Here is a 23,249-nt window from a genome sequence, read left to right as displayed (position 1 = left end):
ACTTGTTTAAAGACGCTTGGTCCAACAAGGCAAGGCACGTTTCCCCTTGCTTTGCAAGGCAACCCAGAAGAGCCCCAGGTGAGTGTTTTGTGCCACGCTGCGGGGCTGTGCAGAGCTGGAGGGCTTGTGCTGACTGCCAGCCTCAAAGCACTCAGTGGCTGCACAATGTAGTTAATTCCTGTAACTCCTTAAAACCAGTGCATCGCAACATGAATTCAGTCCTCACTGGTCACCACCACATGCTGTTGGTGAGCCGGTGCGTGACAGGTTATGGAAAGACCCTTCCCTCCCTCCGGGGCTGGGTGCTGCCTGAGCCACCGTAATTCCCCGCTCTTCCTCTGATACAACTACCCAGGCATAGGTTTCACTAGGTTCACTGCTTTGTGAAACAAGCTTCAGACTGCAGAATTGCTTAAGCACATAAACAATACCCAAATAACTTCTAGCCTTGTATTCTGTGGTTAGTTTTCAAGAAAGCATAAGAATTTCTAAACATTTTTGCTCCTGATTTTGGGTAGTCTATTAGTGTTGTAAATTAGAAACATACATTAAAAACATACCAGTTTTCTCTGCACTGAAGTGTTTCCTGGCCTTAATCCTATCACAGGAGCAAGAAGGAGGTAACACATCACTTGCAGGTGGCTGTATCTCCCACCTGCAACTCTTGATCTCTGGCCACATTATTAACTTCCTTTGGTTCTTCACTCAAACAGTCCCCTGTGTTACAGAGCTTGACCATTCTGTTCCTTAGGAAAAAGCACATGATAAAGTGCCGAAAAGGACTGGCTACCTGAGCTCTACTTCATTTTCTTAACATTTCCTCTTTACCAAATCTGCCATTTTTGAACACCTGAGCTTTATTGTGCATATCCTCCACAACTGCTCTGCATACTCACAGTAGGACCAGTGTTTCTTAGAAACCACACATACATTAAGCAGTGCTTTTGCAAGGGTCTTCACAAATTGGTAGCTCCTCAAAAGTTACAAAATATATGAAAGAAGGAATTATTTTCCTAATTTCTCTGTTTTCCAACAACCTGACATTTGCTGGCTGTTTCAAAGACAGAGCTACTAACCCAAAGTTATTGGATGTGGGCTTTGCAGCCACCTGGGTGCCACTGTGTCATACAGCCAGAAAACAAGCCATCTCACAAAGGAGAGCTAAACTGGGTTGCTGTAGCCCTATGACACCTCCCCTTTCCTTTTTAAATCTCTAATTTAAGCTGCAATTTTTCTTTCATTTCAAAGCCTGTGGCTAAAAAGAGGTTCTAGGTTATTTCCCTAGGCTTGTTGTCACCTATTACATTGCCAGTCCACTGAATGACCTTTAAATAATGCTTGATGCAATTCTTCAGTTTTAGAACTGTCTTTTGAATTGAAATCTTCATATTATTGTGTTGCTCCTTCCTAACACTTCACACATTTCCATTTTATCTTATTATTGACAATTTTAACTAACAGTGGAACAGAACAGGAAAAGAATGAATGTAGGAAGTACAGATGATGAAAGAAGGTGGGGATCATAGGTGGGCTGTTGCTCTGGGATCTCATTAAGGATCTAAACATGTATTTGTCTCACAACTCTTAACACTGCCAGTGTACTTGAGGTCTACAAATGATAGGCTTTGACCCTGCTTTTGTGATTGATTTGCTGTGTGTTATTGCATTGTGCTTAAGGGACAGAAAAAAAGTCTAAAAGCAAAGCTTCTAAAAAATCCTTAATAAAATTTCATACAGTTTTAAAGTTACACAAAACTAAAGCAGTCCCTGCACAAAACTAAGGCATTCCCTACAGTGTTTTAATGCAAGTCGAAAATAATGCATCATTAATTGATTTTTATTACCCAAACTACAAGAAGAGAAAAAAGCAGAAGATGAAACAGAGAATGTACCAAGCCAGCTAGGAATCTAAATACGTAATTTGTGCTAAAGTAAAATTAAAAACAATTAAGTTTTATTAAAGTTTTAGGATAATTTAATGTTCTTATTCTATGTAGCAATGAAAACACCGCAGTCTAAACGATGATCAAACATCCCAGTTGCATTCAGATCACTGTGAGACACTTTTCTACCTGCCTAATCTGATAAATTCGTACCTAGGGTCATAGGACAGGTGGATTCACTAAGTCCACTACAGAGTAGCCATGTGACAGCCCATACAATGCCAGAGAAATAAACTGCCAGAAGCCTGGCAACCCCATTCTACTTACCTAAAAAGCTCATTAATATCTTTAAAGAGCAATCATAGTTCAACAGAATTTTCCAGAGGATTTGGGATTCTTCATTTTGTGTAAGTATGCCAAGCCTAGAGAGAGAGAGAAAGATTATTAGTTTAGTCACTAGCTTCCCACCTACTCTTTGTATTCTTTCTGTGGAAATGGCAAATTATTTCAGCCTAATGGTTAACTCCCCCAAAAAGTCATCCTCAGTTAGCACAAAGCCTTGTCTTGACAAAAATACGATGACAAGTCTGAACAAACATGTTTGGCACCGATTCCTGGAACTAGCTAAACTTTGCAGATCACTGGAAAAAAAATCAGTTCTTCAGCTGAATAAACTGCCGCTAGTACCGAAGAGTACAAATGCAGGAACAAATAGAAGGGACAACCAAGCGAATCTCCAAGACCTACAGATGGACACAGCAAAGTGGCAGGCTGTTGCACCAAGAACTGAAAGTATCCAAGACTGAACCCTTCTCCAGAATCACGTAGGTAAACAGTGCGGTGGTATTAGCCATATGAAAATAATCACCAAGTTATGTCAGAGACAGCCTCTCAAATGTGAGCATTTAGGAACTTTCCAAAAAAAAGACTACACTTTTATTAAAAATTTCAGTTAATCAGTGCTTCTTAATTACTCCGAACTGCTCTTTGTTCTTTAGTCAACTAAAAAATCTGCTAACTTCCTCCGTTTACTCCTACAAAATGTTTTACCAGATGCTCCACTTGTTTAACACATTTTTGTGTGCTAACACTTGAAAAATGTGTCCTTTTACTCCCAATTCTTAGACCATGATTTCTAGAGCCACTTTTGTAATGAGGACAGACAATGGGTGATGAAACCAAGAAGCGACGCTGCTGTTGGAGTGTTACTTGGGCAGGGCTCTTCAGAGAGGGAAACTGTCATTTCTTGGTCTGATCTGGAAGTCAGCCCTGCCTTGAGCAGGCTGGATGACCTTCAATTCTTTTTGACCTAAATTTTCCATGATTGTAATGCAGGTTCCTACCAAAGCTCTCTATATCCCAGGAACTTGCCAGGCCTCTAAAGCAGTGACGTGCTTTGGTTTCTGCCTGGGTCCACAAGATACCAAAGTAAATGTGCAATTCCACGTGCTTACAGCCAGTCATTTAACTGCTGGAGGCAGTGGGGCTGCTGGAGGCAGTGGGGCTGCTGGAGGCAGTGGGGCTGCTGGCTGGTTCTTGTCTATAAGGACAGCGTTCGGAGGCTTGGAGCTCTCCTGTTCCACCTGCACGCCAGGGAGGCTGCGGGTGCTGCACCTGCAGGCCTGAAACCGCTACCAGCCATTAAAGACAGACGTGTGACACAGGATTTTAGGCTGCACGCTCTGTTTAGGCTGTTAAATGAAAGAGTAAAATCATAGAATTTTGAAAACTTACTTTGTAGTGGAAGAAAACGTTCTTTGTATTGGTTGTTGTTGAAGTGGCGAAACTCAGTTTTGCAGTATTTCAAGTACAGCTCCCAGGTTTCTAACCTTAAAGTTCAAATTAGTGAACTTCAGTCAAGTTTTTAACAATATGCACTCACATTATAGGTTACAGAAGCAGGAATGTATGGCTACATAATACACCTTAGTTAAAATAGTTACAGGCTGTTATTAAATAATTTTAAAATAGTTAAATAGTTATAGGTTTGTTTTTTAAAAAAGCATTTCCATTGCATGCATGTGTTATGTATTTTCAGCTACAAAAAGGAATATAAACACTTGGAAGAACTAAAAGAATATCATGCAGTTGGCACTGAGTTCATCTTGGGTTCAATTAGCATTCATTTTGGGAGGTGAATCTGTTGAAAAATAAAACACAGACTGAACATAGCACTACCTGGTTTCGTCGTGAGGTAAAATTCCTCAGGGAAGAAAACAGCATATTTAGTTTCTGTCTTTGTAATTAAAACATAAAACTGCAAGTAGAATTTCTTAATGACATACTTGAGCCTTGAAAAAAGCCTGTTTTCCCCAGGAAGATGCTTTTATGTGGCTTTTGTCTCATTTTACAGTCACATTTATATTCAAATGTATGTAAATATTTCTAGTGTTTACAAAACATTAGTTTTGTAAAATAAATATATTTGTAGTGACATGTAGCAAACAGTAAATGTAAACTCAAAAAATCTAACTGAAGATAAGTGATCAGAGAATAATAGTCAACCATATTTTCTAAAGTACCCCAGTGGTTTCCAAAATTGCATACAAATCTTCTGAAGCCCCATTTTTAGTTAAGATTTTTTTTTCCACAAACGTCCTTATATGTGTACATAAATGATGTTTTCTGTTTAATAAAATTATAGGCTACAGTTTATTTAATGCCCATGATTTTCTTTCATCCCTGCAACAGTAGTAAGAAACTAGATGTGAAATCTTAAGGACTTTTAAATTCATTTCTCTCTGTTCTCAGTACATTAATTTTTCTATGGAAAAGTAGTTGGATTCTTTTTCATACTGATTTTTGCTGCAATTATTATAGCAAAAATGGTGAAATTTCGCTACAAAATTATTTTGGAAAATTAATGAAACAATATAGTCCTGTCATATGCCCCATCTCTATTGGCCAAAGTAAGGCAGGTGTTCAGTTCAGAGCACAAGTACGTTGGCATTAGTCTCGAGTTGTCTCCTGTAGCTTGCTGTCCTTGCTTGTTTAAATAATACACACATCCCATTCACAGAAGCTTGCACTAGTACTTTCTTTTTCTCTAAGTAATTGAGAGATATTTTTAATGACAAATAGTGAGTAAGCACTTAATTAAAACTAGCTTTTCTGAAAAAAAACAAACGCGTAGGTAAGCCGTAGAAATAGACAAAAGCCTTTCTTCTTGTCAGATAATATTTAGTAGTTGAAATTGGTTTAGTAAAATAGAATATCATATCCTATTTTATTTATCTTGTTTTCTTACTTTATTTTAGCTCACCTTAGTTAAAGTCCTTGTGTGTTTTTTTTTCGGTAGATCACATCCTCTACATTCAGAACTTATTTTTCTTCTGCTTTTGAGGTGTTCAATTTAATACAGTTAATTTACCCTCAATTTACATACTTTAATGATAGTATTTGAAAAATAGTAAGTTTTGTTCAGGGTACAACCACAGATATGAACAAGAGACTTAGTTTCTTTCTATGTTGTTATAAAATTACTGTATCAGTTTAACTGCAATTAAGGTACATTCCCCAAATGATTTTTGTAACTGTATGCTTAGTGGTCTGGCACATATAGACACACATTTACTTGTGGTTGATAACAGGAAAATGAGGTGAACTTAATGGATGAAGCAGAACGATAGGGAGGATTCAGTTATTGAAACAGGTTGGTGTGGCCTGCTTGCCTCAATCCCTTTAAAATCTAGGCAGACACAGAAAGCAGTTTATGGGACGATTATCTGCATCGTCTGTAAGGCATTCCTCATACAGTCTTAAGTTAAGAAAAGATAGTTACTGGCTCCTCCCAGATTACCATCACGAATCCAATTAACTACAGGAAATACTGTGTAAACACCATTCAGCATCTCTTTTGTAAATGCGAAGTCCCTACAATATATTTTTTGAAGTTGATACTGCAGCAATGAAGGGATCAACACTCACTCACTCTTTTTGCAGGGTAACAGGTAAGATGTTAAACTAAAATTACTGAAATTCTATATTAAAATTCACGTAAATTTGTTGGTTTTGACTATCTGCAGTATAAAAATAATTTCTTTTAAGTCTTAGAGTTCAGTTTTAAAACTTTTCCACTTATGAATGCTTTCAGTAGCATTCAGAAGTGCTGACAATATTTCATTCTTCTGGATGTAGTCTTACAAATCTACTAGTCTTAGTAAACATGATATTCATGATCCATAATATCTGAGTCACCCATTTTTCTTTGTAGAACAGTTAATTTATTCATTTTAACACCATATCCTTTATAATTCTCAATAGTAATTACTGGTTGCCAACCTGTTCAAGGTAGTTTAAAATAAATTCTCTTAACTACTGCGTTAACACTATCACAGAAAGCTGACGTGACTTAATGAGATGAATCAAGTCAATTGGTAGACCTGTCCATCATCTTAGGTTGCAGTTTCTTGCTATTTATGTCAAAAAAACTATTAATAGCAAATACTGAATCACCAGAGCAACACCTACATAATTTTCTAATGAATTATATTCTTTTGTCTCTTTTGTACATGAAAGGAGCTATAGTCCTTTGTAAATATCATGCTTAATGATTAAATGATGTTCACCTTTAATTAAAACAAGTGATGAATTTTTTTTCTCCTAAAGGAAAAAAAAAAAAGCAACAGCCCAACTCATAGACATAAAAAAATTAGTTTTTGTTGCGTTCCCAGTGAAATCACCACAGTTTGACAACAGCTGTAGTATTGTTCTGCTGTATAAATTCCATATAGCTGAACATGTGTTCAAGTTATTACCTTATCTTCCCTTTGTCATATATCTCTGCGTTTATTTTCCTTTTCTGATTTTCTCGCGTTTGCTCATAGGTAGTAAACATTTCAAATTTCAAGCAAGCCTAGGGAAGGGAGGTGTGTGCCTACTGAAATATGTGTGTTCAAGGCTAACTGCCTTCAAGCCTTTTACTTGTAGCTTAAGTATTTGTGATATGTCTTACCAGTGATTTTTTTTTACTGCAATATGCATTAGAACAAGAAACTTAATCATAATGATCAAGTTTAAGGAGAAAAGTTATCTACTATTTTTCTAAAACTTTAGAAATAAATGTTTTGTTATTTCTGGCAATGTTCAAATTAGATAGTGTGTTGTACTTTTAAATATGATTTCATTTACCAGTGCTTCCTGTAGAAGTCATTAACTACCCCTCAGTGTACTTAGATTTTTCTATCAAAAATGTTAATGATCTGCCTATATTATCAGATGTAAAACCTGAATTTAATGACCAAGTTATAATTTATTAGCTCTTAACCACTTTATTAACTATAAAACAGTCCTCAGTACATGATCATATTTTTGCTTAATTACCTGAGTTATCTTCAGCTACGTGAATTAATTAGTGCAGTTTTCAGAACTTTGCATTTTGGCAATGAAACTTTATCCCATGTAATCTTCCATTTATACAAATACCCTGTTGACTTCTATGGGACTGCTCACAAAAGCAAAGCTACTGAAGAAGATAAGTAGTTAGAGAATCAGGCCACGGCGTGAATTTTAATGACGTTTAATTTTAATGGTGGGCATAGGTGCTAAGCTAATATGGCCCCTACCTGCATCTGCAGTTGACTTTAAAAAATTTAAAGCTGTTGCTTTAAAAATTGGCCACTGGTTAGTCACTTATATGTGAATGCAACAGGGGAGAGAACAATTCATTTTAAAAGGCAAGAAAATAGTAGAAAACAATCCCCGCATTTTATATGACAAGCATAAGCATCAGCATTTACCTCTATTACATGAATATATTTGAGGTTTAAAATAGCTTTTCTTATACACCAACATTAAAAACTTGAAAGCTTATCCAAGGTTTCTCATGTTAACATAAAAACTAATCTTTTGGAATATGTGGTCTGCTGTCATATTCTAGTTACCAAATCCATACAAATCTGAAGAAATGGGACTCCACTATTAGTATACAGCTCCACAGAAGTGTGGAGAGGATTCCTGTTTGTGCTGGCGGCTGAACTGGCACAACTGTAATCATTCCAGTCTTGACTGCAAGCTCTTCTGTTTTGAAAACACGTTCTAAAGATAGTAATTGCATTTATTAAATAACCATATTAATTGCTAAGGTAAACTGGGACCAGCCCTTGTCTTTGCACTTTTGGGCTTGTTTTCTGGCTGCTAAAACATCAGACATTGTTCCTTTCTTTCATTTCATTTTGGAGCAAAAATTCAGCCCAGTGACTGGAAACCACTGATTTCCAGGTCCTAAAATTCTACAAAAGAATCTTCCTTTTTGCATGCTCTTGTGAACCAGGAAGGCATGCCTCCTGTATGCTCCTCCTGGCCAAGTCTGCCCACCAGTTGCAGATCCCTGATCTCTCCCTTTTCCTACTTGCTGCATGGCATTTTGCTACTTAACCTGTATCTTCACAAAGAGAAGCTCTTTCATTCCAGAGGAAATGGACATAGACCAGAGGCTGCATCACTCCTTAAAAAGAAAGTGGGAGCACAGACTGACCTCACCAAAGGCAGCACAGTGTGCCTATACTATTTCCTCTGCAAGAAATTCACCTCTGCGTAGATGATGCATATTTGACAGCTGTCATCTGTTACTAAGTGCAACAGGTGAATCAGCAGTGCTACCAACAGGCAACAAAAGCTGATACATCCCTTCTGTTAGGGACTGGTCTGCTCAAAAACAAAGAAAAAAGAAATGAGATAATTAGACACCAAAACAAGTACAAAATCCACACCTCAGAGGGACCTGCTGAAATATCCCCTTAGGGCTTGATATCTGATTTCAATGTACACTTGTTTTCCTGGGCAATGGGGTTCTGCTGTTTACTTCAGTCAGCCATCATCAATGTTATTTTTACTACATTTTGGTTGCATTACCTGTGGTGTTTATGCAAGCTTAATGACATTGCTTCCCATGATAAAATATAAAGAGATGGAACATCACCTAAGACACCGTTCCATTTCTTAAATTGTGATAGCAGGATTAAAAGGCCAGCCTCTTTGCTGTCATGGCAATAGAAATGCATGTCACCCAGATAACAGAGGGGATCTGATTAAGGTGGTGTCATGATTGCCACAAGGCACGTGACTCCGTTCCCTCGGGGAGATAATAAGGAACATGACCTGGAATAACATTTGAGACTTGTTTTTTCTCTAGCGTCTATCAAGTGTTAACGTGATGAACAAAATGCTGAAGAGGACCTTTTTAAAACTAAAAAATACATTATATAGAGAAAAAACAGGAGAGTTGTTTCTTTTACCCAGCCACTATTTTAGCTTTTAACACTCTTTTTATCTGCAGGACGGTAATACCCCTCCCTGTAGTAACAACACTGAAATAGTACTTCCTGTCCCAAAATAAAACTTTTTACCTTTGTTCAAGGGAGTGCATCATTCCTCTGTAAACTCTTACCACAATCTTACTTAACTTTTTGTTTGTTTGTTTCAGAAAAATATACAACAAAGCAGATGATTGGAATTGCCTGGTCGTATAGAACAGGAAATACAGATTTGGTCTATCTTCTAAAAAATTTGAGGGAGGACTAATTTGTTAAAAAAATAACACATTGTTTCCCTCTGCCATTTTGAGCAATCTTGCTAGTATTTTATATATTGTAGGTATGTCGTCTGCATCTCTTCCCTCTTCTGTAAAGGCCTGAAGTCTGGTTTAAAAAAAAGAAAAGAGGAAAGTAATTTTGATTGATAGAAATATCTCTACTATTTCATCTCATTTCTTCTGTCTAACACTGGGTACCAGCAAATAGGAAAACTAAACAGGCATACATAAATGTCTGTGAAATACAGTAACTAACAGAAGATGTTTGGTTTCATTTATCGTTCCAGGCAGCCTTATTTTACCAGTAAGTTGCAGGTAGCAAGTTGCTGTAGTGTGTAAGTCTTCAGTTTTGAATGGAGACTTTCTATAATACAGTATTCATTCTGACATGTCCTGCGATGTATGTCTGGAAAACTCGGTCTCTATTTAAATAACATTCATATTCTTTATTCCATATTTCAAGAAAATTATTTGCATGTATTGTTAAGCATATTGTTCAGACAGGTGCAGCACAAATATTATATGAATCTGTAGTCTGTGTTGAGCAACCTATTAGTTTGTGATTAAATAACTGTAGTAAATTCACTTATATTTTCAAACAAATCACAGTGCGCTGTTTCACTTCTTGCAACACAGATACAGACTATGGAAAAATATTAAAAAAGCAATGATTTCATGGAACTATAGATTCAGAAAGAGTTGCCTGAACTCAGTCCTAGCATACATAAAAAAACACTGCCTCCAGTAAAAGCTCAAGAAATCAAATTCTATTTCCAACAATTTCATGAAGTGCTTTATATTGCATATCCAAAACTGTTAAAAAAATCTGGTACTTTGTAAATTCAACTACAAATGTTAGAAATGCCAGATTTCCAACTTAGCTTGAAGCTTTAATTCTGGAACATTTTAGAGAAAGATGATGGCCTTTTCAGGATATAGGTGTTTCACCCACATTCCTCCCCATGGGGGAATCATACAGAGAAGCTTGAGCTGTGTCCTGGTTTAGTGGGACACAGCCTGACTGGACTTGGTTTTCTCTGGCAGTTACCATTCATTGTCAGAACAGCATGACTGGTGGCGATTCTGCCATCCGTATGATTACATCTGACTCTTTCAAATGCTTGTATGTTATCTGGAAAAGCTATTAAGATTTTTGAGAGAAATTTCTGAGAAATAGAAATATTTCTTTAGCTGCTGAGCTTCCTGTGATCGTGAAAGCCATACATTACTGATTTCAAAGGCCACTGGGGAAGGAAAAAAAAGAAAAAGGTAATTAAGGTAATTAGAGCTCAAAATAGAATGCAAGTTGTGCCTGTATTCCTGCCTATTTATTAAAGGCACTGACTTGTAAAAGTGCAGTCAGATGGTCAAGTAGCTGACCAGAAAATGTTCAGGATACCCTTTAGTCTACAGTAAGATTCATCTGAATGATCTGAATGAATATTCTTAATAATATACAGATTTACATTAGAAATGCATTCCTTAACATCACTTAAGTTTTGAAAGGCCTCTTGGCTTTCACAAACACAAATCTCATCTTTTTGAGGCCACTGATGCAGCAGTATTAAAAGGTTATTAATGGGCATGTATATTCAGTTCCCACCTTCAAGCATCTTGAAAAGGACAGAGTTGTACTAGGTGACTTTGATATGGAATAAAATCCATAAGCATGGTTGGAAGAATAATTTCAATTTATTCAACTATGTGGCAGATAGTGTAATACCAATTAATGAAATTTTATGTGCCTCTATTCAGATACTTACTTAAAATAATTATGCAGAATTATAGATAAAGAGTGGACAGTAAGCAGCAAGCAGTTAATACCTCATTTCAACACAGCACTGGACTGTTTACCACATAATCCCGCATTATTTTTTATTTTCATTTTTTTCAATATTTTTAGTAAATCTTTTAAAACACTATTTATGCTGCTAAATTCTGATACTGTTTTTGCAAAACGTGGGACAGAAGGTTTGTCTATTTAGAAAAGTTTCAATAGTTACAGCGGAGACACTTAACTTGGTATAATATTTTTTTTATTTTTAATATTACATTTGCAACTATTTTACTATTGAGATCAGAGGAAGAGATCTTTTAATGTGTAAACATTTTCAGTCAGGATCCATGTAGTTGGTTTACTTACACATCACAGTGACTGATGTGTTCGTGTTTACAGCCTTCCTTTAGTTCTCTTTGTCAGATACAGTCTCTTCAGAAAATGACTTGTTTTGTATTAGAAATTGTATTAAAATATGTTTTCTGCTTAGACGAAGTCTTGGGTTCACTTTTGTTTTTAAAAGAGAATCTTCATATATGTGATTTCAAACTTGCCATCATACTAAAAACAAAGAATGGAGGGAGGAGAGCAGAGAAAGCACGTACCTTGTGGATAGTCTGTTGGGCAAGTATCAACTAAAAGTATGAATGGTATGATTTAGAAATAGTGCTGCCATTCTGGTATCATTAGATTTGCTGGAATTGCCCCTTGGAAGGTTCCAGTTAAAGGTTTACAGTTGTATGGTTACCTGTACAAATTTGAGAAAATCAAGATGGCATTACATTAACGGCATCTAGTTGAGTGCCTCCTGTCCATATAAAGCACACAGTCCATATAAAGTACACAGTCAGCCAGACTCTGGAGCTAGAAATACACAATTAACTAAACTTCAAATTGCTAGGGCAGACAGTGAAGCAGTTGAATTTTAAGATGACTGCACATCAAAAACAAAGTACAGTCCATGTCTGACTGCTCCAATCTTAAGCCTGGGGCAACTTTACAACCATGTGTCAAGTACTCAACTTCGACTCAGCTTTATTTTGCTTTTTTTGAGTGTATTGTAGACTTAGAATGAACACACTACTGTTTCAACAGGTACTGCAATGGCTGCAGGAGTTTTGCTGCAAAATGAACTACCATATTCTTCATTGCTAGAGAGCAGCGTACATCTTGCAAATATGAGTTCAGGTAATAACTTTCTCTGATATGCCATTCATAAAAAGTGCTTAGGGAAAAGATGTATTATTATCAAATTATAATCTTAAAGTGTCTCTAACAAAAACAAACTGCATAAATTTATCACCGTGATGTGTTTTTAAGCTTTTATGTTACTTCCATATTGTCAAGTCTCTTAATTAAAGAAACTATGTCATTTCCATGTTCAGAAACCGCCTTGCTCTCTGAAAGTACAAACAACTCTTCAACAAAAAGAACTCTATGATAAAATATTTCAAGTCTTACTTTGGGTGAGTACTTGCAAATCATGGTAGATTCAATGGAAAAATATGGTGTGCAGCATTTTATCTTGCTCATTTCTGACTCCATCATTTAATATATCCTGAAAAAAAGATTCTGGGAAGAGAAAGAATAAGAATTAAATATAAGAAAGCCATATAATTAACTGGAAAGCATTTTTTTTGCGTTTGCTGGATATAGGTAGCACTTGAAGTAGCCTCTTTCATCTCCTTCCTTCTTCTTCAAGCTAACACCCAATATAAAAACACATTCGAATATTTTCTCATCTCCTAATATCAGCTTTATTAGGATAGTCAGATCTTTGAGACGACAGCTAACAGTCAGCTTTAACGTTTTCCTTTTCTCATATCACGTCACTACTGATGATTAATGCCTGGTATCTACAGAAAACCTTACCACGTCTTAAGAGCTGGGGAGCAGTATTCAAAATTCAGTCACTCTGTTCCTGTTCAGTACCTAGAAGAAAACAGTACATGTTTACCTGAGGAATGTTTATCAAGAGAGCTTTCTCATATGCAATTCCTCTTTAAGAATTCCTGTTTTCATAATCAAAAGAAAAAATCAAACACAGACTGACGATAGTATTATATCCTTAGGAAAATGCAACAGGATTTATTTGTCAGTTGACCAAAGCTGTGGTGTTTTCTTCATTATTTCCCCAGGCTTTCCACTTTAACATTCAGTCTAATGTACAAACAATGGGATGACTTTTTTTTTTTTTGAATTATTTTTTAAATATTTCTATAGTTTGTTCTCCACATAGTTGCATAAGAATTTTGTGCTTTTGAAAACAGCAGTCCTGTTTTTGAGCAGTCCTTCCGGCCAGCTCTTTCTTACCATGCTAGAAGCAAAGAGGGAGCCAATTTGTCACCTAATATCTACCTTCATAAGCCTAAAGCACTCAACCAATGCATCTTCTCCTCCCCATAATCTGCTTTATCTCAGTCTCTAGGGCTAACAGCTTTGGTTAATAAAAGAGCTGTGCCCTGAAAAAAAATAAGCCTTTTGTTTTGAATAACAAATTGTGTTTTGTTGAAGATATGAATGGTCCCGAGCGAACAGTCTACAATTCATCATGTACTGAGCCATTTCAGTAGGAACACACTAATCCCAATCATTACAGAGCTAATGATGCATTTTGGAGCAACTAAGTGGAGGGAGAGAGGTGGTTGTGGAATGTTAACCCAAGAGGTGGAGGAGTATAATGTACTTACTGATTTCTCAGGAAGCAGAGCCCCCAACTGCATTCTGATTGTTCTTTTGAATATACTATTTTGTGTCTTAGCGGGTTCTGAATGTATGTTATTTACGACCAACTAAAATACTCACATTGTTTACGGAAAATGTTTTGGTTGTTCCCGGTCCATTTCCAAAATTATCTACTTGAAATGCAACTATTTTCATCGGCGGCGGAACAGCTTGTCCCAACCAGGACCAGCCCCTACAGCATCTCACTGCCTCGGGGCTGGCTGCGAGTTACTATGGTGACAGCTCAGCCCCTGCCTCCTGGCTGCCGGAGCGGGGAGGATGCTGCACATCCCTGCAACTTCGGCACGGAACAACTGGGGTGTTCGATCAGCGCATCCTCAGCACCCTGCTACACTGTCACTGGGGCTGGTCAGTCATGCAGGGCTCACCCCGGAGGCGTTCAGCTGCGAGTATTTTTAGCAACTTTTTCCAGGGCCGGAGGCATTCTTCCTCCGATCCCCTTCTCCGCATAATCCAGAGGCGCCGGAGCTCGGTGGTAGAGGTACTCTCATCATCAACTCAGCGCGTTATGGTGGCGATATCATCTCTGAGCCCCGAGGAGCTGGATGCAACTTTTCCTGAAAAAAAGAGTAAAGTAGTTTTCATTCAAACTGTTGGCAGTTCTGGTTTTGTTGCTCTTGTTGTTCAATTCGTATGCTTTTGCTCTGTTGATTGTATTACATATATATGCATAAAATACTGTTTAAAATCGTTTTTTTCTGTATTTTGTATTTCATTCATAGATTCGTATTCGAGTATTAATACATGCTTTTCACTAACAGCTCAGTTACAGAGAACAGATAAAACGGAAGCACACCTTCATACATATACCAAGAGCACAACTAACTATTTTTGATTTTAGGTGGAAGATGACAGTGACATTTGTTCTGCTGCACATGTTATCACACACCTATAACTTCATCAGAAAGATCAAATTTGCTGTGAGAAAAAGCAACTTCAATTTTTTTTCCTCAGAATCCTTAAAGTCCATGTTGAAAAATGAGTTGTAAATTTATATATTTCATATCTGTATGCTCTTTATAACTTTGTCGATTTAAGGCTGAACAGATGCTTTTAAGGTGGAAATGAATTTGTAAGCCTCCTTACTAAGTACTTTTGCTTGTGTTATAGGAAGTTCAAGGCGTCCAACAGCAAAATACACTAAAGTAGGGGAGCGCCTTCGCCATGTCATTCCTGGTCACATGCAGTGCTCCATGGCGTGCGGTGGACGTGCTTGCAAGTACGAGAACCCAGCTCGATGGAGTGACCAGGAGCAAGCCATTAAAGGGCTCTACTCTTCTTGGTAGTATGCAGCATTTACTGTCACTAAATGTAACTGGATCCAGTATATTTATTAAATGAGAGAATCATACTTAAGATTTTTTTTTCAAATCAACCACTTCCAAGTTAAGTATAAAACATAATGATAGCGTGATTCAAAATTACAAATTAACAGTAAACCATAATAGCCATTGTACATAGCCCAGTAAAAATGATGAAAGACTTCTGTGTACTTCCAATAGGTTTGGTTCAGATCCCAAAGAATAAATACCTCTCTGTCATGAATTTTATATATATATATATATATATATATATATACACACACACACACACATATATATTCTGGGTTACAGACAGTTCTTGCTAAGATTTAAAATGCAAATGAATTAAAACATCGTCCTAATAGAATTTCAAAGTAAAAACAGTTACTGGAGATGAAATAATGTATATGTTCAAAAAAGCATATTCATATACAGTATTATTCATGTGAAACATATCTTTTAAATTCTTAACAGTAACAGTGAATGCTATTGAAAAGCATACAAGCCTTAAAGGGACAAACAGGGATCAGTCCAGATTTTTATTCAAAGCAATTTTTTAATATGTTAATTGGACTGACATTTAAATAGTTCAAGTAATGGTCTTTTGATATGTAATACCTGTATTAGTTTAATAGGATTTACCACTAATGCTGTATGATAGTAGAATTTTTTGAAAAATCATTTCTAGTTAATCAACAACATGTTTGTCTTTCTTAAAAATCACACAGTAATCTTATCGTAGCAAATTCATACCGGGGAAATTATTAATAATATCATTATAATCTTTATTAGTGTACCAGTAATAAAAACTACTACTTTTTTAATTTCTTAGGATAACAGATAACATACTGGCTATGGCTCGACCCTCAACAGAATTAATTGAAAAGTACAACATTATTGAGCAGTTTGAAAGGTAACAACATTTACTCATTATTTATTGTAGGTATTACTAATGTAATTCCCAATCCATTTTCTCTTTCAGCACAGATTTGGGTTGTTGCTAAAGATCCTTCCATTTTACTGATGCAACAGTATAAAGATTTTTCTCCCCTAAGAATAAATGTGTGTTTCTGAAAATAAGGGATAATAAGATTTTGGTTGCATATAATGCTTAAACTCATCTATTCCTTCCTTAAGATGTGGCATAAAAACCATAATTAACCTTCAGCGTCCTGGGGAGCATGCGAGCTGTGGGAATCCATTGGAACAAGAAAGTGGTTTCACTTACCTTCCTGAAGCTTTCATGGAGGCTGGAAGTAAGTTCACTCCTGCTGCCATTCCTCATTAATTATTCACTTCAGCACCAGGTATTTTTACTTGAATTCTCATGTATTAAAAGCAGCTATATAAGAAATGTTGTACAAAAGAGGTTGTAAACATAAAACTTGGCAAATATAATTGAGAGTGAATAACACATTATCCAATACTGTATATATGTAGAGTGATATTAGAGGGTTTACATTCAGGTATTTAGAATAAAGAAAGGACAACAGCTGGTTATTTTTTTTTTCTTCTGAGTTCCCAAACATATAAAACATTAATGTTGTTTCAAATTCTGGTATAATTCAGGTTTTCTTACCTAGACTATAGAACATTTTTTGATTAAAGGACATTTGTAATGACAGAATTTTTATATTTTCAAATGCTGAGATGAGGAAAAGTGCTTCTGTATAAGAAAGAGCTTTGGACTGAAGCGGTGCTTTTATTTCTAAAAAGAAAAGATTATGCTCTACCTATGTATAGCTCAGTAATTTTTGTATGAATCACTCCGCTTTGTTATATATTTCACATTCCAGCTGAATTTGAGTTTGACAAATCTTTGCTAGCGTCATGTATTTATCAAAGTGAAACAGCAAAAGTACTCTGAAATAGGAAAATAATCTCTTGCAAACAATATGTAGTCATATTCTCCTAAGATTCTTTGTGCGTTTTTAATAATATCATTTATTAGTCATCTCTCCCCTGCATATAGTACTGAAAATTTCACATTCAGTAAAGCGAATAACTCTCTCTCTTTTTATTTTAGTTTATTTTTATAATTTTGGATGGAAGGATTATGGAGTGGCATCTCTCACTACTATACTTGATATGGTAAAAGTCATGGCTTTTGCGTTGCAGGAAGGAAGGGTAGCTGTTCACTGTCATGCAGGACTGGGTCGGACAGGTAAGTGCTCTTCTGCAAGATCAACAGAATTGTTTTTCTGAAGATGCAAACCCCCTATTGTCATAACTTATTAATGATTTAAATTCTATATCATTGCAAGATGTACATCTATAAAGTGGTTAAAAATGCTAAACAAATTTGTGAAAATGATCTGTCAGTGGTGGAAGAGATCAGTTTTAATATATAAAAACAGAAACCTGTAAGGTTTGAAAATTTTTGAATCTGTATAATAATGCCCTGTTACATTGAAATGGGACAGCTTTCTTTTGATGGGAAAAATTCACCTAAAATTTCAATTACTCCTGGCTCTTTCAAGACTCGTTTGCCTGAGTTGTTCCTGTAGAAGCCACCATCGCTCCTGTGTTCACTTATGATGCAACTCCTAGAAATGCTGTGGTGAGAAACTAGCTCTCACTTCAAGTGTAGTGAGAGTGGGTTTACTGTATCTTGTGGTCCAAGGAAAGCAACTATACTTGCCTAGCAGCATCAGGTAATAAAGGGCACAAAACCTCTATCCGTACCTACATTCATTTTTACTCCATGGTTCTTCTGAATGTTTGTTGCAGTTTGATATTTCTTCAGCTAATTTTTGTGTTTATATTTCCCAGGTGTTCTAGTAGCTTGCTACTTAGTTTTTGCGACAAGAATGACAGCTGATCAAGCAATTCTTTTTGTCAGAGCAAAAAGGCCTAATTCTATTCAGACTAGAGGGCAGTTACTATGCATCAGAGAATTCACTCAGTTTTTGATTCCTCTGAGAAATGTGTTTGCATGCTGCGAGCCCAAGGCACACACGGTGACACTGTCCCAGTACCTGACCCGCCAAAGACATCTGCTCCATGGTTATGAGAGCAGGCATCTCAAACACGTGCCAAAACTCATTCATCTAGTTTGCAAACTGTTGCTAGACTTGGCAGAAAATAGACAAGTGATAGAAGCAGAACTGTTAGATATACCGGATCTCTCAGCTGAAATTGAAAAGACTGTTTCTCAGCTGGTGTCTGCACAGCTAGATAGAGAACTGGCAAGGCAAGACAGTGACACGTCGGACTCCTCCCACGCCCACTCGGCCACCTTTGAGACCCAGGATTGTCTTTTCTCCCTGGCACACGAATGTGATCCTCTTTGGAAAAGAAGGAACGTCGACTGCCTTCAGCCTCTCACTCATGTGAAAAGGCGTCTTAGCTATAGCGAGTCAGATTTAAGGAGAACCGAGTTTCTCTTAGAACAAGCAGAAACTGCGTGGACTGTACCTGCTCAGATATTACGGTGCAACAAACTTAAGCAGAACAGTGGGGAGGCGTGTTCTGTCACAGACGACCAAAAGCCACAGCTGGATTTAAACAAAGAAGCATTAGTGCGTAATACATGTACAATTTGGAGTCAGACTAAATTTAATTTGGATGGGCGAAAAGATGGATCTTCAGTTCATCATAGAAGGAACTCTACTAAAGAAGTACAACGCAGCAGAACTTTTTCTTCAGGCCTATCATCTATCCACACTTCCAGGGAAACTAGAACACCAAGGCAAAATTTTGCCAATGAGATCGGTCACAGAAAAGAACGCATGACTAATATGTACAGCAGAAAAGTCTATGTCTCCGAGGACTCTGATTCTTCTTCTTCTTCTAAAGTGAACTTTTCCATTGGATGCGAAAGCCAAGGTAGCAAAGATCTGTCAGAGGCAATTCCACACATTGTTCTGCAGTCAGAATTAAGTTTGGAAGGCCGAAGAGTTTTGGCAGCAAAAGCACTTGCAAATATAAATGAATTTCTGGAAGAGGATGAAGTGAAGCAGAAGGTAGAAATGTGGCAGGTAATTTTTAATTTGACTCAGTGTTGTATATTCTGCAATATTTCACCTAGGTTAATTCCTAGAATGGCAAAAATGGTACCACATGCTTTGAAAGAGCTGAGACACAGATTTATGCTCTGGTTAAGAAAATAATTGTATTTGTCAGTTATCACCAGCTCTTTCAATAGTAAACGAAGTGAACCTACAAATTTTGGTATCTAACTGGAGGTTAGAACATTGTTTCTGGTTGCATTCATTCATTTTACAGACTAATGAAAACTGATGCTATTATCTGTAGCTTAACTTCATTGCTGATAGCATAAAAGTACTACAGATATTAAGTTAGAGCAATGTTGTTTTTAACCAGTGCTTTCTCAGAACTAATCGGAGGATTCTGTGTGTAAAAGTATTTAGTAGAAACTTAATTGCTTATTCTCAAAACCAAATCCTCCTACCAACATTTGTTTTAAAGTAGTAATCCAAAGCTATTTTACATATTCTAGGAGATAACTGGGAGATTTGGAGCTGTACTACTTATGTCATCCTTCTGTTTTAAAGGATCACTTGTATTACTGCTGATTAATGTTGATGCTTTAGAAAAAGAAAAAAAGAAATAATTTTTTTGGAACTGTTAAGTCTTCTTTTCATGTTGGAATGTAAGCAGCCAAGTACTGCTACAATCAAAGAGAATGTTAGTAAAAGTAAATAGATGATTCATTTTCACCCTCTTCCCCCCCCCCCTTTTTTTTTTCCTAAAGAAAGAACTGAATTCTCGAGATGGAGCTTGGGATAAAATCTGTACTGAGAGAGATCCTTTCATCCTCTGTAGCTTGATGTGGTCCTGGATTGAGCAACTGAAAGAACCTATTATATCCAAAGATGATATTGACATGTTGGCAAAAAATTCCATAGAATCACAAGATGCACTTAACTTACTGAGAAAGGTAGATATTATATATGTCAATCCATTATTTCACTGTTAAGTATACTTCGTTAATACATGTTGAACTATTCATTTATTGCCTTTAGACATGGAAATTGTACTTTCTAAAGGCAACTTCAATTTCTTTAAAAATCAAAATGAGGATTGTTTTTATATTCAATAGTACAAGCTGTAATCAGTACTACTATGATGAATATTATAAGAAGAGTCTGAGTTATCTTTGAAACTTACTTGGTAGAAGCCCAACTTCATTTGTATGCCTGCAAATTCTCCAGTTGGAGATCCAGGGGCAAAGACAAGAAACTTTTGCCTTTTGTATGGCTTTTGTTAATGTCAAATCTGTCAGCTGCGCTTAACAGTTGTCATATTTGCTGTGCAAACAACATACTCCCATCAGTTTCGGAAGAACTGGATAAGGAATAGGAAGAATTTGCCAATTGAAGGAAACAGAAGGCAGGCCAAAATCCTTTACTTAATTCAGAACTGTGGCCATTTGTATTCTGAAATGAGAAACAGGTACTTCTGATCCACAATCACTTAATCGTGCTTACCCCAAAGAGCTAGATGCAGGGTAAATAAAACAACACAAAAAAAAAATCTCTATTCTTGACCTCTTAATTACACAAACTCATTTCATAATTCTTTGGGAATTGCTTCCAAAGTATTTGTGAAAAAGATAGGACCCCTTTTAATAGCCTCTAGATATCCAAGAATACAGCTTCTAATCGGTAGGTGGGCAGACTTTGTGCACAGCGACCACTTTCATGACATGACATTCAGAATTCTTCATCTCAAAATGTCATGTTTCTTCCACCCTGTCAAGTTTTAAATTTCTGTTTGTATCAAAATAAAGAACACTTTTAATCTATAAAAATAGAAACCTCTAATCCCCCTTGGAAAAGGGATGGGAATTAGCAGCGCCAAGGATACTTTTGCTCCATTTATATACATCCTTGTCTCTCTGCAAGCTTCTTTTCATGGTGAAGGATACTTGGTAGGGCAGAAGGAGATGTAGATCATGCTACATTAGCTGGGGAAAGAGCTAACATGCATAGCATTTGAGACTGAAAAGATCTAATCTCACTTTTTCTGTGCCACCTCATGTGAGTGTTGTGCTTTTTGTGTTGGGAACCTTGAAATGCCAGGTCTCCAGAAGAATGCCTGACCTTGTTGAAATTTCCAGAATAGTCTGAGATACACAAGAGAAGAGTTTCTCCCATCATGACTGAAACAATTACATAGAAGCTCTTAAGGCTTGTAAAAATTCTCTCCCCAACTCCTACACCTGAAGGTTTCAATACAGAAAGGCACAGTCTGATATTTGAACAGCAATTAACAAAAATGGAAAGTTAAATGTTTTTCTTTAAAAGATTTCTTCTAACGAGCTGCTGTTCCTTTTTACCCACCAGGAACAGTGTCAGACTATCCTTTGTATTTTACACTGTGTGGTGAACTTGCAAATGCTACCAGCTGATGTGGAGGAGGCCTTACTTGCTCGTGCTATTAAAGCTTTCACTAAGGCAAGTAACCATTTGTCCAAGACATCATATTTATTTGTTGTAAATCATGTAGGGTAAATCAACAGAGCAGTCCTCTGTGTTAAAAATTACAGTAATTCCTTCACACTTAGTGTACTCATGCTATCTATTTCAGAGTTTATATTTTATAATAACCAGCCTACATAAAGGATGGGAAATACTCTCAACAAAATTACATTCTGTCACTACAGCCTTAGTCCTTTAATCTCATTTTTCTATTTCTGGATCAATTCCAATTCACAGACTTCTTCACATTAGGGAAAAGATAATTTCTAAGTGGTGAGACAAATTAGGCATTGGGAGTAGCCTTGACTACTTGGACTATTTTCATCAGATTAAATAATTTTCTAAAATTACATTGCAGTTTAGCAGGTGAAATTATTTGAAAAGAAAGTTCATTGCTTCCTAATCTCTTGTAAATCTACAGACATGCCACCTGTTAAAACAATCATGACATTTCTCCTCCGGTTAGTTTGTTTTAATGTTTAGTCAGCAAAAAATTGTAAATACTCAGTATTAAGTACTCCATAACACAACACATATTTTCTTTGATAAATCTGAAAACTGATTTAAAAAAATGTTGGTCATCTACTTTGCATTTTGCTATATGACATCTATTTAACAACTGAACTCAATTTTCTCCCTTTTATTAGACAAGCTTCGATTCTGAAAATGGACCCTATGTTTACAATACCTTGAAAAAAGTATTTAAACAAACACTGGAAGAAAAAAGAAAAAGGCTTAAGGAAGGAACAGAAAATCCTTCCTGATTTCTGCATGGCAATGCTGAAGAATTAGATGGGTCTACCAAATTATTTTGCATTTTCCAGCTACTGTATTTTGTGCTACTTGGTATGATTTACTTAACTTCAGGTGACAGTAGTTGTTAACAAAACACTTTATTTTTTTAGAGGGAGTTTTAGTGACAATTGTTCTATCTACATGGTTCTAAGGAACAGCTCCTGTATGACCGTACTGTAGCATTTTGGTTTCAAGTACTATGCTTTTATTTTGTGAACTTTTCTCTTGTCTTCAGATGTACTTACTGATTTTGACTCCTCTGTCACTGGCAAGCTATGCTATTTTCAAGTTACAAGGTTGCCATAAATTCAGTGCCATGGTACATGAAGGTTTAATGGATTAAGTTAATGTTTATGTATTAACATTAAATATGTTTACATTAATGTTACTTTATTTTACTTTGCAGAAAAATAAATACTGACTGAACTTACTAAACTTTTCCTTTTAGAAAATTTAAAATAGGACAAATAGTGAACAGAGCTTAGGGTCTACTGTTAACAGCAGATCTTTTTTTCTTGTAGATACCTTAAATAATTGTCACCAATTTACTTCTAAAAGGTGTTGCAGAAGAGAAATACATTAAACGTATTGAGTATGAAGTTATAAAGGTCTGAAGTTAGATTTTTTTTTAACGGAAGATAGGCTGTGTCATCTTAAATGCTTTGAATAAGAGCAAAGTTTTACTTTACTAGTTAAACTTTTATACACCTTATTTTAAGTGGAAAAAATATGTAATTATCAGACATTAAAAAGGATATAATTCTCTCTGTA

General features: G+C 36.3%; 2 protein-coding genes and 1 long non-coding RNA gene across 19 annotated transcripts in view; 1 reads left to right on the top strand and 2 right to left on the bottom strand.

The window, feature by feature from the left end:
- Positions 1-2,297, bottom strand: part of BARX1 (BARX homeobox 1) — a 21,738-nt gene extending 19,441 nt beyond the window's left edge. Inside the window, exons 1-2 of the mRNA XM_080605613.1 lie at positions 2,211-2,297; positions 561-746 (exon numbers count right to left, since the gene is read on the bottom strand). Coding sequence (XP_080461739.1) covers positions 561-681 — 121 coding nt within the window. The 5' untranslated portion in view covers positions 682-746; positions 2,211-2,297. The remainder of the gene's footprint in view (positions 1-560; positions 747-2,210) is intronic.
- Positions 1-23,249, top strand: part of PTPDC1 (protein tyrosine phosphatase domain containing 1) — a 24,363-nt gene extending 1,114 nt beyond the window's left edge. Inside the window, exons 2-12 of one of the 5 annotated variants that reach the window (XM_080605605.1) lie at positions 12,287-12,379; positions 12,577-12,657; positions 14,086-14,505; positions 15,047-15,218; positions 16,070-16,150; positions 16,375-16,493; positions 17,264-17,401; positions 18,010-19,217; positions 19,955-20,140; positions 21,549-21,659; positions 22,331-23,249. In XM_080605605.1, coding sequence (XP_080461731.1) covers positions 14,292-14,505; positions 15,047-15,218; positions 16,070-16,150; positions 16,375-16,493; positions 17,264-17,401; positions 18,010-19,217; positions 19,955-20,140; positions 21,549-21,659; positions 22,331-22,447 — 2,346 coding nt within the window. In that variant the 5' untranslated portion in view covers positions 12,287-12,379; positions 12,577-12,657; positions 14,086-14,291 and the 3' untranslated portion in view covers positions 22,448-23,249. Of the gene's footprint in view, positions 1-2,523; positions 2,708-12,286; positions 12,380-12,576; positions 12,658-14,085; positions 14,506-15,046; positions 15,222-16,069; positions 16,151-16,374; positions 16,494-17,263; positions 17,402-18,009; positions 19,218-19,954; positions 20,141-21,548; positions 21,660-22,330 lie in introns of those variants that run through there. The other 4 variants (XM_080605607.1, XM_080605609.1, XM_080605608.1 and 1 more) reach the window with 4 other exon arrangements.
- The window catches only part of LOC308200249, a 39,337-nt gene continuing 18,802 nt past the window's right edge, over positions 2,715-23,249 (bottom strand). For 8 of the 13 annotated variants that reach the window (XR_013955380.1, XR_013955381.1, XR_013955384.1 and 5 more), the window contains 6 exons: positions 16,466-16,579; positions 14,305-14,493; positions 13,064-13,123; positions 12,653-12,763; positions 11,797-11,939; positions 3,719-9,520 (listed from right to left, as the gene is read on the bottom strand). This is a non-coding gene — a long non-coding RNA (uncharacterized lncRNA). The other 5 variants (XR_013955378.1, XR_013955379.1, XR_013955382.1 and 2 more) reach the window with 5 other exon arrangements.

Source organism: Anser brachyrhynchus (genome assembly GCF_964034855.1).
Source record: "Anser brachyrhynchus genome assembly, chromosome: 10".
NCBI lineage: Eukaryota > Metazoa > Chordata > Aves > Anseriformes > Anatidae > Anser > Anser brachyrhynchus.
This window is presented reverse-complemented; position numbering and strand designations above follow the sequence as displayed.